This window comes from Mustela putorius, unplaced genomic scaffold (genome assembly GCF_011764305.1).
Source record: "Mustela putorius furo isolate JIRA1106 unplaced genomic scaffold, ASM1176430v1.1 tig00003858_pilon_pilon_pilon, whole genome shotgun sequence".
In the NCBI taxonomy this organism is placed as follows: domain Eukaryota; kingdom Metazoa; phylum Chordata; class Mammalia; order Carnivora; family Mustelidae; genus Mustela; species Mustela putorius.
In genome coordinates, this window is record NW_025422010.1 from 2,899,473 (window position 1) to 2,913,147 (window position 13,675).

The following is a 13,675-nucleotide window of genomic DNA, read 5'->3' on the forward strand; positions in this document are numbered from 1 at the left end:
CAGAGAGCCCGATGTGGGGCTCGACATCAAGACCCCGGAATCATGACCCCAGCCGTAGGCAGACGCTTAACCCACTGAGCCACCCAGGCGCCCCCTTAGGTGTTCTTCTGCGTCTAGAGAGCCTCCTCCCGCGCCAACTCCCCCACGAAGGCACGTGACCAAGCAGGGCGGTGACTCTACCGCCGCCGCAGTGCTCCGCCCCGACCTCGCCGCTTCCGCCGGCCCGTGCAGCCCCGCCCCCAGACGGTGGGGAGCCAATCCGCCTGCACGCTTATTGGATCCTCCCCGGCGCCCTCCACGGCGCGCGCCCCTCCCTCCGCCCGCTGGCCCGTCCGTCAGTCAGTCAGGCAGGCAGTCGGTCCGAGTGGTGGTGTCCTCTCCTGCTTTTCTAAGCGGTTCCGCCCTTGCTCCTTCCCGGTCGGCATCGGCAGCTGCCCTCGCAGCGGCGCGGTCCCTCCGGGAGGCGCGGCGTGGGCCGAGCGGCGGCTGCAGAGCGTCGAGCCCTTCGCGGCGGAGGCGGCGGCGGCGGCCCGGCAGCCAACATGGCGGCGGCGGCGGCGGCGGGCGCGGGCCCGGAGATGGTCCGCGGGCAGGTGTTCGATGTGGGGCCGCGCTACACCAACCTCTCGTACATCGGCGAGGGCGCCTACGGCATGGTGTGGTGAGTGTCCGCGCCCTCTCGCAGGCCGGGCCACGCCCGCCCACCCGACCGCCCGGGGACACAGCGGACGCAGCCGCGGCCTCGTCCGCGCCCCGGCCTCCGGGGCCGCCTCGACCCCAACCCTTGGTTTCACTGCGGTGGGTGCGCCGGCGGCCTCTGGCGGAGTCCGGGGGCCGGTCGAGGTTGGAGTGTTGCTCGCGGGCGTTTCGCCGACCGGCCTTCGCTTGCCGCAGGGAGGGGCATAGGGGGCGGAGGCCAGTACCCGCGTACCCCCCAGATACAGGCGTAGCGCAGATTTTACAGCCAGGATCTCCGGGAAGAGAACGTTAGGGTTTCCCGTCCCCGCATCCTCCGGTTCGCGAGCATCGTGGCTTTCTTCTTGACATCCGATTGTTGAGCCGGGAATTCCTTCAGAAGCTTGTCGGTGGTGGTGTTGGCCACGGTCTTAAAAGCGCTTCGCCTCGGCATGTGTGCAGAACGCAGAAAATAATTACCTTCCTCTCCTCGCCTGTATTCCGCGAACGGCTTTCATTAAATATCTTCAGTAGTGCTAACGGTGTTTTCCTGCGCAGGCTTTCTATAAAAAGCGTTAGTAGCATCACTGTTGGTTGTGAACTGTTTTAATCTTGAAGTTTTAAAATGGATTTTAATACCCATTTCATTTGTGTTTCAGAAAGGATAAGCCCGCACGGCTCTCTTGATTTATTAAAGAGTCGATTGGAGTTGGGCCTAATTTCACTTTTTTTCTTTACCCGGAGTGAGCTCTCTTACTAGCGTAAATGTATTCAGATGTTTTAGCCCAATAGTTGTGGACTTTCCCTGTTAATGTTTTAGTGGTCAGTAATTATGCAGCCTTAATAGAGTTCTTGCAGAATTACAGGCACTCTCCCTTATCTTGATCCATATTCCTCAGAAACGTTCGTGGTTCTGTTTATTAGAATTAACTATATTGTTTTGTGCTGATGAGGACTTAATGAAGTGTAAACTCCCTTACACCTGTTTTTCTTGTGAGTGTGCCTTGCGTTGAGTGAAGGAGGCAAACTAATATTTATTGAACACTTGGTGGCAGGTACTGTACTGGATATATCATCTCATTTTATTTGAACAGCCACCTCGAAGGAGTAAAGGGCTTGATACCCCTCTTTCAGGGGAGAATGTATTTTTCAGGTGAAGCAAATTCTTCAGGTCATACTACTGAAGAGCCAGACCTGAGATTGTAGACTGAGATCCTGTCTCAAATGCTGCAGCTCTGTTATATCCCGCTGTCTTTAAATAGTGTTATTAATAGCTTTAGAGTTGGGCATATTTTACTGTTGTAAGCAAGTCTGTTTTATAAATGTATTCAAATTTGAATGATTGTGATTGTAGAAATGCCATAAAGGGCATGTTTTAACAAGTATCTTAGACTAATTAAATTTTAAAAAGCTAATTAAATCTTGACTATTTTCATTCTCTTGAGGAGCAAAATGCTTCACATATGCAACTGTGAAAATTAATGTGAACTCAGAGGTTTAGGAACCAAAAGAGGAATTAAATTAGGTCAGGTCTAAAAGATATAAGGCCCTAGAAAGTACTGCCCATAGCATCACTTCTCTGTGATACATCTGATTGCTATTCCATCTGCTGGTAAGTATGCCAGTACAGGTGTCATGAGGTTCAGAGCTGCCCATAACAGCGTTCAGCTCTTTTTAAAAATTTAACATCTAAAATAAAGACTGAAAAAAATCTTTAGATTTAGAATACTTTATTTAATATTTATTTATTTAACAGAGAGAGAGAGGTCGATCACAAGTAGGCAGGCGGGGGGCGGGGGGAGGAGTTCATTTAAGAAGCCCTCCAAAAACCCAGCATTCTTAATCAACATTTATTAAATGCTAATAATGTGCAACACAGATTACATTCTTACTAAGATGAGGATTAAAAGCAATAATCTGGACCAAGGATTCTACTTCCAATTATACTGGTATTTGGAACTTAGCAAAAGAAAATTACTGTGAAAGTACTTGGCATCTCCCCCGACTGAGACTTGGAAGGTCAAATGTCTACAGCAATGATAGAAATAGTTACCGTATCTAAATTATTTTCAGACTAGTAAGAATCTCTTCAGAGGGAAAAAGAAGAAGAAAAAAAACCCTTTCAATTAAAGTATCCTAGGGGTGCCTGCTCTATGCAGGGCTCAGTCCCAGGACCCTGAGATCAAGACCTGAGTTGAAGGCAGAGGCTTAACCTACTAAGCCACCCATGCACCCCTAGGATACTTTAATTGAAAGGTGTTTTGTTTTTTTTTTTTTTTTTTGCTGGGTTTTTGGAGGGCTTCTTAAATGAAATGTTAATGTTTAAATAGTGATTTTTAAAAAATGTAATGCTTCCAGTCAGATTTGAAGATTTTCAAGAATTGAGAATTTTGCCCTTTTTTGTTCAGAGCCCTTTCTTAATCATTATATGGAGGGTATAAAGATGAAGAGTGGAGTTTGAGTTCCATCTTTTAAGAGTGGTTATGATTTTGATGGATGATAGGCTCAAATGATAGATTGAGCTGTGAAATCTAATCCTAGAAAAGTAGGTAGAAAATTGTAGAGGACTGTAAAGGCAAAACTGAATTTGCTTCTATATTTGTGCAATGAAGAAGTATCTATTATTTTTATTTTATTTTATTTTTAAAGATTTTATTCATTTATCTGACAGAGAGATCACAAATAGGCAGAGGCAGGCAGAGAGAGAGGGGAAGCAGGCTCCCTGCTGAGCAGAGAGCCCGATGTGGGGCCAGATCCCAGGACCCCGAGACCACGACCCGAGCTGAAGGCAGAGGCTTAACCCACCGAGCCACTCAGGCACCCCTAAGTATCCATTATTTTGAAAACAGGCAGTCATATGATTAATTCTGGGATTTTTGGAGTGTAGACCAACACTGGTGGAATTGATGGAGAAAAAACTGTGATATTACAATTAAGCTGTTTTAACTGTCTAGAGGTGAAGTGATATAGTGGTATTGGAAGGCAACAGATGGAGGTGCTGAGAGACTTTATTAAGATAGAATCCATTGGGTGGGTGTTCCTAAGTGGCTCAGCTAGTTAAGTGTCCAACTCTTGATTTCAGCTCAGGTCTAGATCTCAGTGTTGTGAGTTCATGCCCAGAGTGGAGGCTACTTTAAAAAAAAAGGAAAAAGAAAAAAAGAATTCATGGAGTGCCAGGATAGCTCAGTCAGTGGAGCATGTGACTCTTTATCTGAGGGTTGTTAAGTTTGAGCTCATGTTTCGTATAGAGATTACTTGAAAATCAAATCTTTAAAAAAAAAAAAATGAGCTCTTTATCAGAAGAATGGTAGAAAGAACGAATTACAGCAAGTATGGGAAGAAGCAAAGGATGATGAGGTCTAGAAGGGCAAGAGTCTTAATGAGGTGGGATTTGGATTTAAGAGGGATTTCACAGACAAGGATTTTTCAGTTTGGATATGGGTATATTTGTTAATTCCAAGGCTTCTAGTTTGGGAGTCTGGGAGGATGGTGTTGCTGTTGTTAGAGAAGAAATATACTGTAGACAAAGAAGGTTTATTAAGGAAAAATAATGAGTTGAGACTTACTAAGTTGTGATGACTGTAGGCCATTTAGGCTATATCCAGAAGGCATCTTGAAATTTAGAAGAGGGAATCTGGAGATGAAAATTTATGAAAGTGGTAGTCTTTTTTTTTTTTTTTTTTTAAGATTTTATTTATTTATTTGACAGGCAGAGATCACAAGTAGGCAGAGAGGCAGGCAGAGGGGATGGGAAGCAGGCTCCTCCTGAGCAGAGAGCCCAATGCGGGGCTCAGTCCCAGGACCCTGAGATCATGACCAGAGCCAAAGGCAGAGGCTTAACCCACTGAGTCACCCAGGTGCCCCGAAAGTGGTACTCTTGTGTGGATGAGCACAGATTCTTATCTGAGGTGATTGATGAGGTGAAATTGCAAGCAGTTGTGTATATTCATCTTTTTAGTAAACAATCCATACATTCAGTAGATTTTCAAAGGGGTCCATTGTCCCAGACAGGTTAAGAACTACTGAGGTAGAACAGGAAGACCACAGAGGTAAACCATACAAACTTTTAAAAAAGATTTATTTATTTTAGAGGGAGGGGGAGAGTGAGTGTGAGCATGCGCAAGGAGGGCAGAGAGAGAGGAAGGGAGTCTTAAGCAGATTCCTTGATGCGCGTGAATCTGACCCCCATTTCAATTTCACCACCCTGAGATCATGGCCTGAGCTGAACCCAAGAGTGGGATGCTTAACGGACTTTGCCATCCACATGCCCCCTTGACAAATGTGTGTATATATATATATGTATATACATATACATATATATATATGAGAGAGCACAATTGGGAGGAGCAGAGAGGGAGAAGCAGACTCTCCATTGAGTGTGGGACCTGAACCGGAACTCCCATATCATGACCTGAGCTTAACGGATGTTTAACCGATTGAGCCACACAAGCACTCCCCCTTGAGACATATTTTTAAGAGGTAGGCAAAGGAATGAGAGCCTGAGGACTAGTGAGACATGTTAGAATCAGGAAAAAAAATTGTATGAAAGGAAAAACTGAAGCTGTGTATGCTTGATCACTTATTAACCAAGATAAGTAAATTTTGAGTAAGTTGAGTTTGAAACACTTTCTGAATATGATTGGAGAGGTCATAGGGTTATCTCCATAGAGATACTAATTGAAGTAGAGATACTTTGAGAGTGGATAAGATTGGAGGAAAAAATGTGAGAACTGAGCCACAGGAATGCCTGACTTTATGTGTCAACAGAGGACAAGTTACAAAAGAGAATAGAGGAAGTGTGGCTAAAGAGACCAGTCAGGAGTGTAGATCATCAGAGAAGCCAAGAAGATTGTGGTCAGAAGGGATTAACATTGTATAAAGGACAAACAAACAATGCAATTTGAAGACAAATTATTGGACTTTGTGATTTTCAGCTCTCCTTAAAAAAAAAAAAAAAAAAAAAAAAGATGGCTCCAAGCAAAATTTCAGTGTGATCACCTTCTGAATGGTGCAATATCCTGTCTTACTAAGTTTTTGATTGTGGCAGACTAGTAGAACTACCATTTAGTCAACACTTTACTTTATATGCATCAGTTAATCCTCATAACCACACTGCAAACATGGTTACTTTGTACAAAAGTGAGGAAACTTGAGACGGAGAGATTGACTTGCCCAAGGACACAAGCTAATAAGTGATAATGCATCCCAGTCTGTCTGGTTCCTAAATGATACTCAACCAAAGATTAAAGTTGAGAAGGTATATTCTTTCAGTAATAGGAAGTACCTATTGTCTGCTTTTGCTTGTATCCCCTTTTAGCCTTGTATTTTTTATTTTTTAAAGATTTTTAAAATTTATTTTAGAAACAATGTGAATGGGTGCGGGCGTGAGTGGGAGGGGCGGAGGGAGAGAGAATCCCAAGCAGACTCCATGCTGAGCCTGTAACCCACTGTGGGGCTCAATCTCAGGACCCCAAGATCATGACAGCCAAAATCAAGGATCAGATGCTCAACTGTCTATGCTACCCAAGCATCCCAGTTTTTAGTCATTTTTTTATTTGTTAAAAGATTTTTTCTATTTGAGAGAGGGGGAGCACAAGTAAGGGGAGTGGGTGAGGGAGACGTTGACTCCCTTCTGAGCAGGGAGCCTGCTGCAGGGCTTCATCCCAGGGATCATAACCTAAGCTAAAGGCAGATACTCACCAACTGAGCCACCCAGGCTCACTCTTTTTTTTTTTTTTTTTTTTTTTTTTTTTTTTTAAAGATTTATTTATTTATTTATTTGACAGAGAGAAATCACAAGTAGATGGAGAGGCAGGCAGCGAGAGAGAGAGAGGGAAGCAGGCTCCCTGCCGAGCAGAGAGCCCGATGCGGGACTCGATCCCAGGACCCTGAGATCATGACCTGAGCCGAAGGCAGCGGCCCAACCCACTGAGCCACCCAGGCGCCCCCCAGGCTCACTCTTTACAGCCTTTTAAGAAACATGGGGCGCCTGGGTGGCTCAGTGGGTTAAGCCTCTGCCTTCGGCTCAGGTCGTGATCTCAGGGTCCTGGGATCAAGCCCCTCATCGGGCTCTCTGCTCAGTGGGGTGCCTGCTTCTCCCTCCCACTCTCCCTGCCTCTCTGTCTACTTGTGATCTCTCTCTGTCAAATAAATAAAATCTTTTAAAAAATAAAAATAAAAAATAAAAAACTTCCATGCAAGGTCATTCGCTCAGAAAATATTTACTGTGTACCTATTATGTGCTGGGACTCACATGGTCCCTGCCTTTTAGTATCCTTCAGTCCAAATGGTTGGATGGAATTGGGCAATAATAAAGAGAATATACCAGTCCATTCAGAAAGAATGTATGTAGTGCTATGAGAAAAAGAAGGCCTGAGTGATGCGGGGCTGTCTTTGTATGGCTTTATAGACTTTTGACCTGGGTGTTGAAGTATGAATAGGAATTCGCCTTGAGATATGCATTCTAGGTGGAGGAAAATGTACATGCAAAGCAACATACCAGGCCAGGAAAACCACAAGTTTTTTGGGATGGCAGGAGTGTAGTGTGTCTTTTTAGGAGAAAGCTGTTGACAGCTGTTGATAGCCAAATCCTGAAGGACATTGTTTACTGAGGAATTTAGACTTGATTTTGTAAGTGAGAGAGTTATTAAAGGATGGCCTTGTTTCTGCCAGTTCCTCTTAAATTTTGTGAATTATGTTCCCCTCTTTGTGTCTCTTATGCTTTCTACCTGCTGTGCTTACTTTCTTATCCTTCTTATTTTGGGCTACTCAGTGGGTGTGACTTACATCCCTTTTCCAGGGGCATTTTGAAATGTAGGTGGGTTTTGTTTTTTGGTTGTTACATTGGTTGGGGAGTATTATAGGCCTTCCATGTGTATATGGTGGAGGCAGGCATGCTAAACGATCTGCAGTGCATGGTACAGTCCCTGTACTAGAGCATCGTCCTGTCAAGATGATAGTAAACCCCTCTAGTCCATCCCCCCAAAACATTGGGCCCTGTTTAACTCTCGTGTTCCTCTGGCTCATCTCCTTCATAAACTTACCCTTATTACTGTTGGCTGTAGCATTCCCTCCTTTCCTGAGACTCTGTTGGGTATTTGTACCACCTGTTTGAAAGGCAAGACCAGCAGTAGTATATATCATCTGTAGAAGCTCAAGACTTACAAGTATATCTGGATTCAGATTCTTAGTTTTGCCTGTTAATTTTAAGATTTTATTTATTTATTTGACAGAGGGAGATCACAAGGAGGCAGAGAGGCAGGCAGAGAGAGAGGGGGAAGCAGGCTCCCCGCTGAGCAGAGTGCCTGATGCAGGGCTCATCCCAGGAACCTGAGATTATGACCTGAGCCAAAGGCAGAGGTTAACCCACTGAGCCACCCAGGCGCCCCTGCCTGTTAACTTCTAACAGTGAAGTGTCTTGTATGCATCTGGGAACTCAGTGATCTGGGCAGGCCATCTTACATGAGCAAATGAAAATTCAATGTTTCTGAACACTTACGAGTACAAGTAACTCAGTGAAATGAATTTTGGTATTAATAACAACCCTTTTGATGTGTACAATTCTGGTAGTTAGCTATGACTGATAACCCATTTCCGTGAATTGCAGGTTTTCACTTCTCAAGTATTATATGAAAAGTTTTATGAAAAGCATCTGCATTTTCTTAGAAACCATATATAATTTATTCTCTACCTTTTTCACATTAAGATACCTGCTAGTTAAAAAAAGAACTGATTCCCCAACAAACATCCAGAGCTGTTTCACCTTGTATCCAGTCCACTCTACCCACCCACCTAACCCTGAGGTGCTGTTTCTCCCCTTTGTTTCTCTTTCATTACTTGGGGCTCCCTCACATTGGAAAGCCAGCAGGATAGATATTCTCCAAGGTCCTTTTTGGATTCTCAGTCTTCAGTCTCTGTGTTCTGAATCCATGGCCAATAGGAGTTGGTTAATAGGGTGTGGGGTATACCATGGTCAATTAAGTGACATTGGTTGCATGCCTACCTTGTTTTAGGTACTATGATTCCAGGTTAATTTTCATTCTCATCTTTGAGATAATTTGCTTATTTATTTATTATTATTATTTTATTATTATTATTATTATTGCTTTATAGATAAGGAAACCAGGTCTCAGGTAATTTGTCCAAGGTTCACAACCAATAAATATATAGCAGAACTGAGATTTAGCTATATATACCCCAAACCTGTGAGTGAATGAGTGATAAATAAATAAATAATATTTATTGATTAAAAAAATATTTATTTATTTGGCTTTACTCTGTTACACCAAGCTACCTGAAAAAATGCTTCCTACAGCCTGGGTTCTTGACTGCATTGGCACCAAAGTATAAAATGATAATTGTTATAGATGACTTGGGTCTGTAGGGAGGTAGAAGAGGGAAAAACTGGATACCTGGAAAGGATGAGAGAGGTAGGGTTAAACTTAACCTTTAAAAAAAAAGAAAAAGATTTTATTTATTTGACAGACCACAAGAGACGGAACATAAGCACAGGGAGTGGGAGAGGGAGAAGCAGGCTTCCTGCAGAGCAGAGCATGACCTGAGCTGAAGGCAGAGGCTTAACGACTGAGGCACCCAGGCACCCCCAGGTTAAACCTACTTTTTATCAGGAGGGTAGTGTTGATTTCTTCTCATCTTTTCTACTTTCTTCCACAGTTTTTTCATTTCCATTTACTTAATAGCGTGTATCTGACCTATGTGCCCAGCAGTACGATCAAAGTGGTGAACAGAAAGAGTGGTTTCACTCTGTGGTGTTGACTGAGTTTGAAGAGCTGCACAATGCTACTGGAGAGCTTAAAAGGAGAGCTAGGGTGGTTTTGAGTAGTCCCGGAATATGTCCTGGCAGAAGTGGTATTTAAGTTGGGATCTGAAGAATGACTTGGAGCTAACTAATTGAAAGGTGGTATAAGGTGCTGGAGTGTTTAATGTACTACCTTGTAGAAAATGATTGTGGAAATTGAGTTTGTGATTAAAATTCAGGGATCCTTCCCATGGTAATGCAGGGATGGGAAGCGCATTTACAACGTCAATATACAGTTGTAATCGGGAACTAGAAAATAGACCAAGTCCCCTACCTCCCTCTGTCTTGATGTATCCAAAATCTTGCACTCTGCATTTCTGCATGGCTGGGGATTTTTTCTTTTTTCTTTTACCACATCCACATGCATTTGGCAGAAGAGAGCTTATCCTAGCTTCCTCAAGGCATGTGTCTTTAGTACGTTGACTACCAGAGGCTGAGAGCACACTCTGAATCCAATTCCTGGGAGAGAGAATTTGATCCAGCTTGGGATAGTGTCCATCTCTGGTCCAGTCAGCTGGTGAAGTCATTTGAAAAGGCTGAACTTCTCTAAGGGATGAGGGATGAGGTGGCAGTAGTCAGAAGATGTCTCCTGCTGAATGCTGACTTGCCAGGTTCAAGTTCTTGGTGCTGCTTCCCCTGCTCTTCTCAAGGCTGGGATTTTTCCTTGCCTTTTGGAGTCTGTGGGGAAGGAAGAGAGGAGAGGAGAGGGAGAAGTAGTTGAGACAGAAGAGCTTTGGGTTGCTTTTAGGGTTCTTTTGTTTTTCTGTCTCTGGTATAATGGGGGTGGCACCTAAACTGGGCAGTATCTTTCAGCTTTATTTGGTATTTGATACATATGTAGCATGTGTAAATTATGTAACCTAACAGTAAACACTTAAGAACCTACAACTCTGTGAGTAACTTTTTTTTTTTTTAAGATTTTATTTATTTATTTAAGAGAGTCTGCACAAGTGGGGGCAGGAGCAAAGGGAGAGGAAGAAGCAGTCTGCCCACTGAGCAGGGAGCCCAATGTTAGGGGTGGGGGGAAGCTCAATACCAGGACCCTGAGATCATGACTTGAGCTGAAGGCAGAGGCTTAACCTACTGAGCCACTAAGTGCTCCTCCCTCAGTGACTTCTTCTTCTTCTTTTTAATTTATTTATTTGATAGAGAGAGAGATTACAAGTAGGCAGAGAGGCAGGAGGGCGGGAGCAGGCTCCCCACCAAGCAGAGAGCCTGACGAGGGGCTGATCCCAGGACCCTGAGACCATGATCCGAGCCAAACACAGAGACCCAACCCCCTGAGCCACCCAGGTGCCCCTACCCTCAGTGACTTCTTGATCACATTGTTTTGGCCACAGCCTTCACTTCAAGGTTTAACTTCTTTCTGGAAGTCTATACAGTGGAGTGGGTAAGGGCATGGTTTTTCACCATTTGTATATCATATATATATGCAGCTATGGCAGATTATCCAGCCTGAGCCTTATTTTCCTTATCTGTAGGAAGGGAGTAGTGGTGTATACCTCAGTGTTGTGAGGATTAAATGAGGAATGTAGGTGAAAGTGCTGAGTGCTCAGTTATCTGGTTAATGCTCTAATCATAATTCCCTTGAAGTGAATGGGCCTGACAAGACCCACCTCAGTCTCTTGGAATATCCTTTTCTTTTAGAAAAAGAAAAATATTTATTTGAGAGTGAGTGAGTGCATGAGCGGGGAAGGAGTGGGAGGCGGTTGGGGGGTGGTTGTGGTGGTATGAATCTCAAGTCAACTTCACACCAAGCTCATGGAGCCCAACTCTGGGCTCAATTTCATGACCCTGAGATCATGGCCTGAGCTGAAAGCAAGCGTTGGATGCTCAATCCACTGAGCCAGCCAAGCATCCCATGGACAAATCTATTGTTTAAGTGGGTTATTCTTTCAGTTGTTATTAAACAAAAATAAAGCATCTCTGAGCAGTTTTTTAAAAAAATATATATATTTTTTTTTTTTTTAAAGATTTTATTTATTTATTTGACAGAGAGAGATCACAAGTAGGCAGAGAGGCAGGCAGAGAGGAGGAAGCAGGCTCCCTGCTGAGCAGAGAGCCCGATGTGGGACTCGATCCCAGGACTCCGAGATCATGACCTGAGCCGAAGGCAGCGGCTTAACCCACTGAGCCACCCAGGCGCCCCTAAAAAAATATATATTTTTGAAGATTTGGTTTATTTATTTGACAGAGACACAGGGTGAGAGGGAACACAGCTGAGGAGTGGGAGAGGGAGAAGCAGGCTTCCCACTGAGCCGGGAGCCGGATGTGGGGCTCCATCCCAGGACCGGAGGATCATGACCTGAGCTGAAGGCAGATGCTTAACGACTGAGCCACCCAGGCACCCCCTCTGAGCAGTTTTTATACTAAGCAGATCATATTTGTTTCCTTTTTCTCACATGTCCCCAAAATAATTTTTGAGAATTTGAAGCCATATCAGAATAGTCCTCCCTTATGTAAGAATCTGTTGTAAGAAATAAAACTGTGGTTAACAACTAAAAAGTTATAGGATATCCTAACCAAGAAAATTAATAGTTTCTTTCTAAGCCAGTCAGTGCCCTCTACACAAACTCCAAACTCTTTTAGCTCTAATTTTGCAACTTTATTTCAATTACTAGCTTTAATGGGTTTGTTATTCCAAGGGTAGGTACTCCCAGAGCCTTTTACCCTGGGTGTTGAAGAGATGGCCAGGTATGAGTCTGATGCAGATTCTGAGAATTCCCTTTAAGGCCAACTTGAGGGGTCAAACAGATAGAATATGAGGGTTGATGGGGCGCCTGGGTGGCTCAGTTGGTTAAGCCACTGCCTTTGGCTCAGGTCATGATCCTGGAGTCACAGCAGGGAGTCTGCTTCTCCCTCAGACCTTCTCTCTCATGTTCTCTCTCTCTCTCTTTCTCTCTCTCTCTCTCATATTCTCTTACATAAATAAATAAAATCTTTTAAAAAAATATGAGGGCTGCAGCTTCCACTAATTATCAGGGTCTCCGTTTTTGCAGTTTGGACCTTAATCTGATTTAACAAGCTCTTATAAAATGCTGATATCTCGGGGTGCCTGGGTGACTCAGTGGAGTAAAGCCTCTGCTTTCAGCTCAGGTCATGATCCCAGGGTCCTGGGATCGAGCCCCACATCCGGCTCTCTGCTCAGCAGGGAGCCTGCTTCCTCCTCTCTCTGGCTGCCTCTCTGCCTACTTTTAATCTGTCTGTCAAATAAATGGATAAAATCTTAAAAAAAAAAAGCTGATATCCCACTTCCAGGATGTAGCTGTGTTCATCCTTTTAAATGAGACTGATTTTTAAAAAATTGACCAAACCGCAAGCGAAAGGAAGCTGTATCTAGCCTTCATTCTACCTTTTAAAATAGCTATATCAATACACTATAAAATTCATAAAATTTTAAGTATTCTGTTTAATCATTTTTGGTACATTTACAAAGTTGTGCAACCATCACCACAATCCAGCTTTAGAACATTTCCATCATTCCAAAAAGTTCCTCCTTGTCATTTGCAGTCAGTTCCCACCCCCACTGCCACCCCCAGGCCGCTCCTGATCTGCTTTCTGTTTTGCCTCTCCTTGAACTTTCATGAAAATGGAATCATGCAAGATACATTTTTTTGTATCTGGTGTTTTCTTCATTTTCAGTGGTTTTGAGATTGATCAGTGTCATTGCAAGGATCTGTAGTTTCTTGGATTTTTTTATTAAATAGCAATTACCTGAATAGATACACCAGATTATGGACATGTGGAAGTTTTTGGGTTTTGTCTATTATGGATAATGCTGTTATACATTCATCTGTAAGTTTTCCTGTGGATATTTGATTTTATTTCTCTTGGTTACTTGGGAGTTGCTGGGTTATAGAACAAGTGATAATGTATGTGTGTGTTTGGGGAGAGGATGGTAAAATGATTTTATTTTAATCCATAACAAGACTACAGATTAATTCACTGAACAAATATGAATACCCTATGTATGGGCCACTATTCTGGGCACTGAGAATGGTGTGGTAAACAGAACTTAGTCCCTGACCATGAGGAATTTACTCTTCAGTGGAGAAGGTAGACCAGCATTTCACTTACTAGTATGTGCTGTGAAGAAAACTTCTATAAAATAGGTTAAGAGTATAGAGTAGAGGGGTACCTGGGTAGCTCACTTGTTAAGCGTCTGCCTTTAGCTCAGGTCAT

The 13,675-nt window shown here is 43.5% G+C and overlaps 1 protein-coding gene across 1 annotated transcript in view; it reads left to right on the forward strand.

The window, feature by feature from the left end:
• Positions 1 to 301: 301 nt before the first annotated feature.
• Positions 302 to 13,675, forward strand: part of MAPK1 (mitogen-activated protein kinase 1) — a 105,752-nt gene continuing 92,378 nt past the window's right edge. The window contains exon 1 of the mRNA XM_004742524.3: positions 302 to 661. Within this exon, the coding sequence (XP_004742581.2) occupies positions 543 to 661 (119 nt within the window). The 5' untranslated portion in view covers positions 302 to 542. The remainder of the gene's footprint in view (positions 662 to 13,675) is intronic.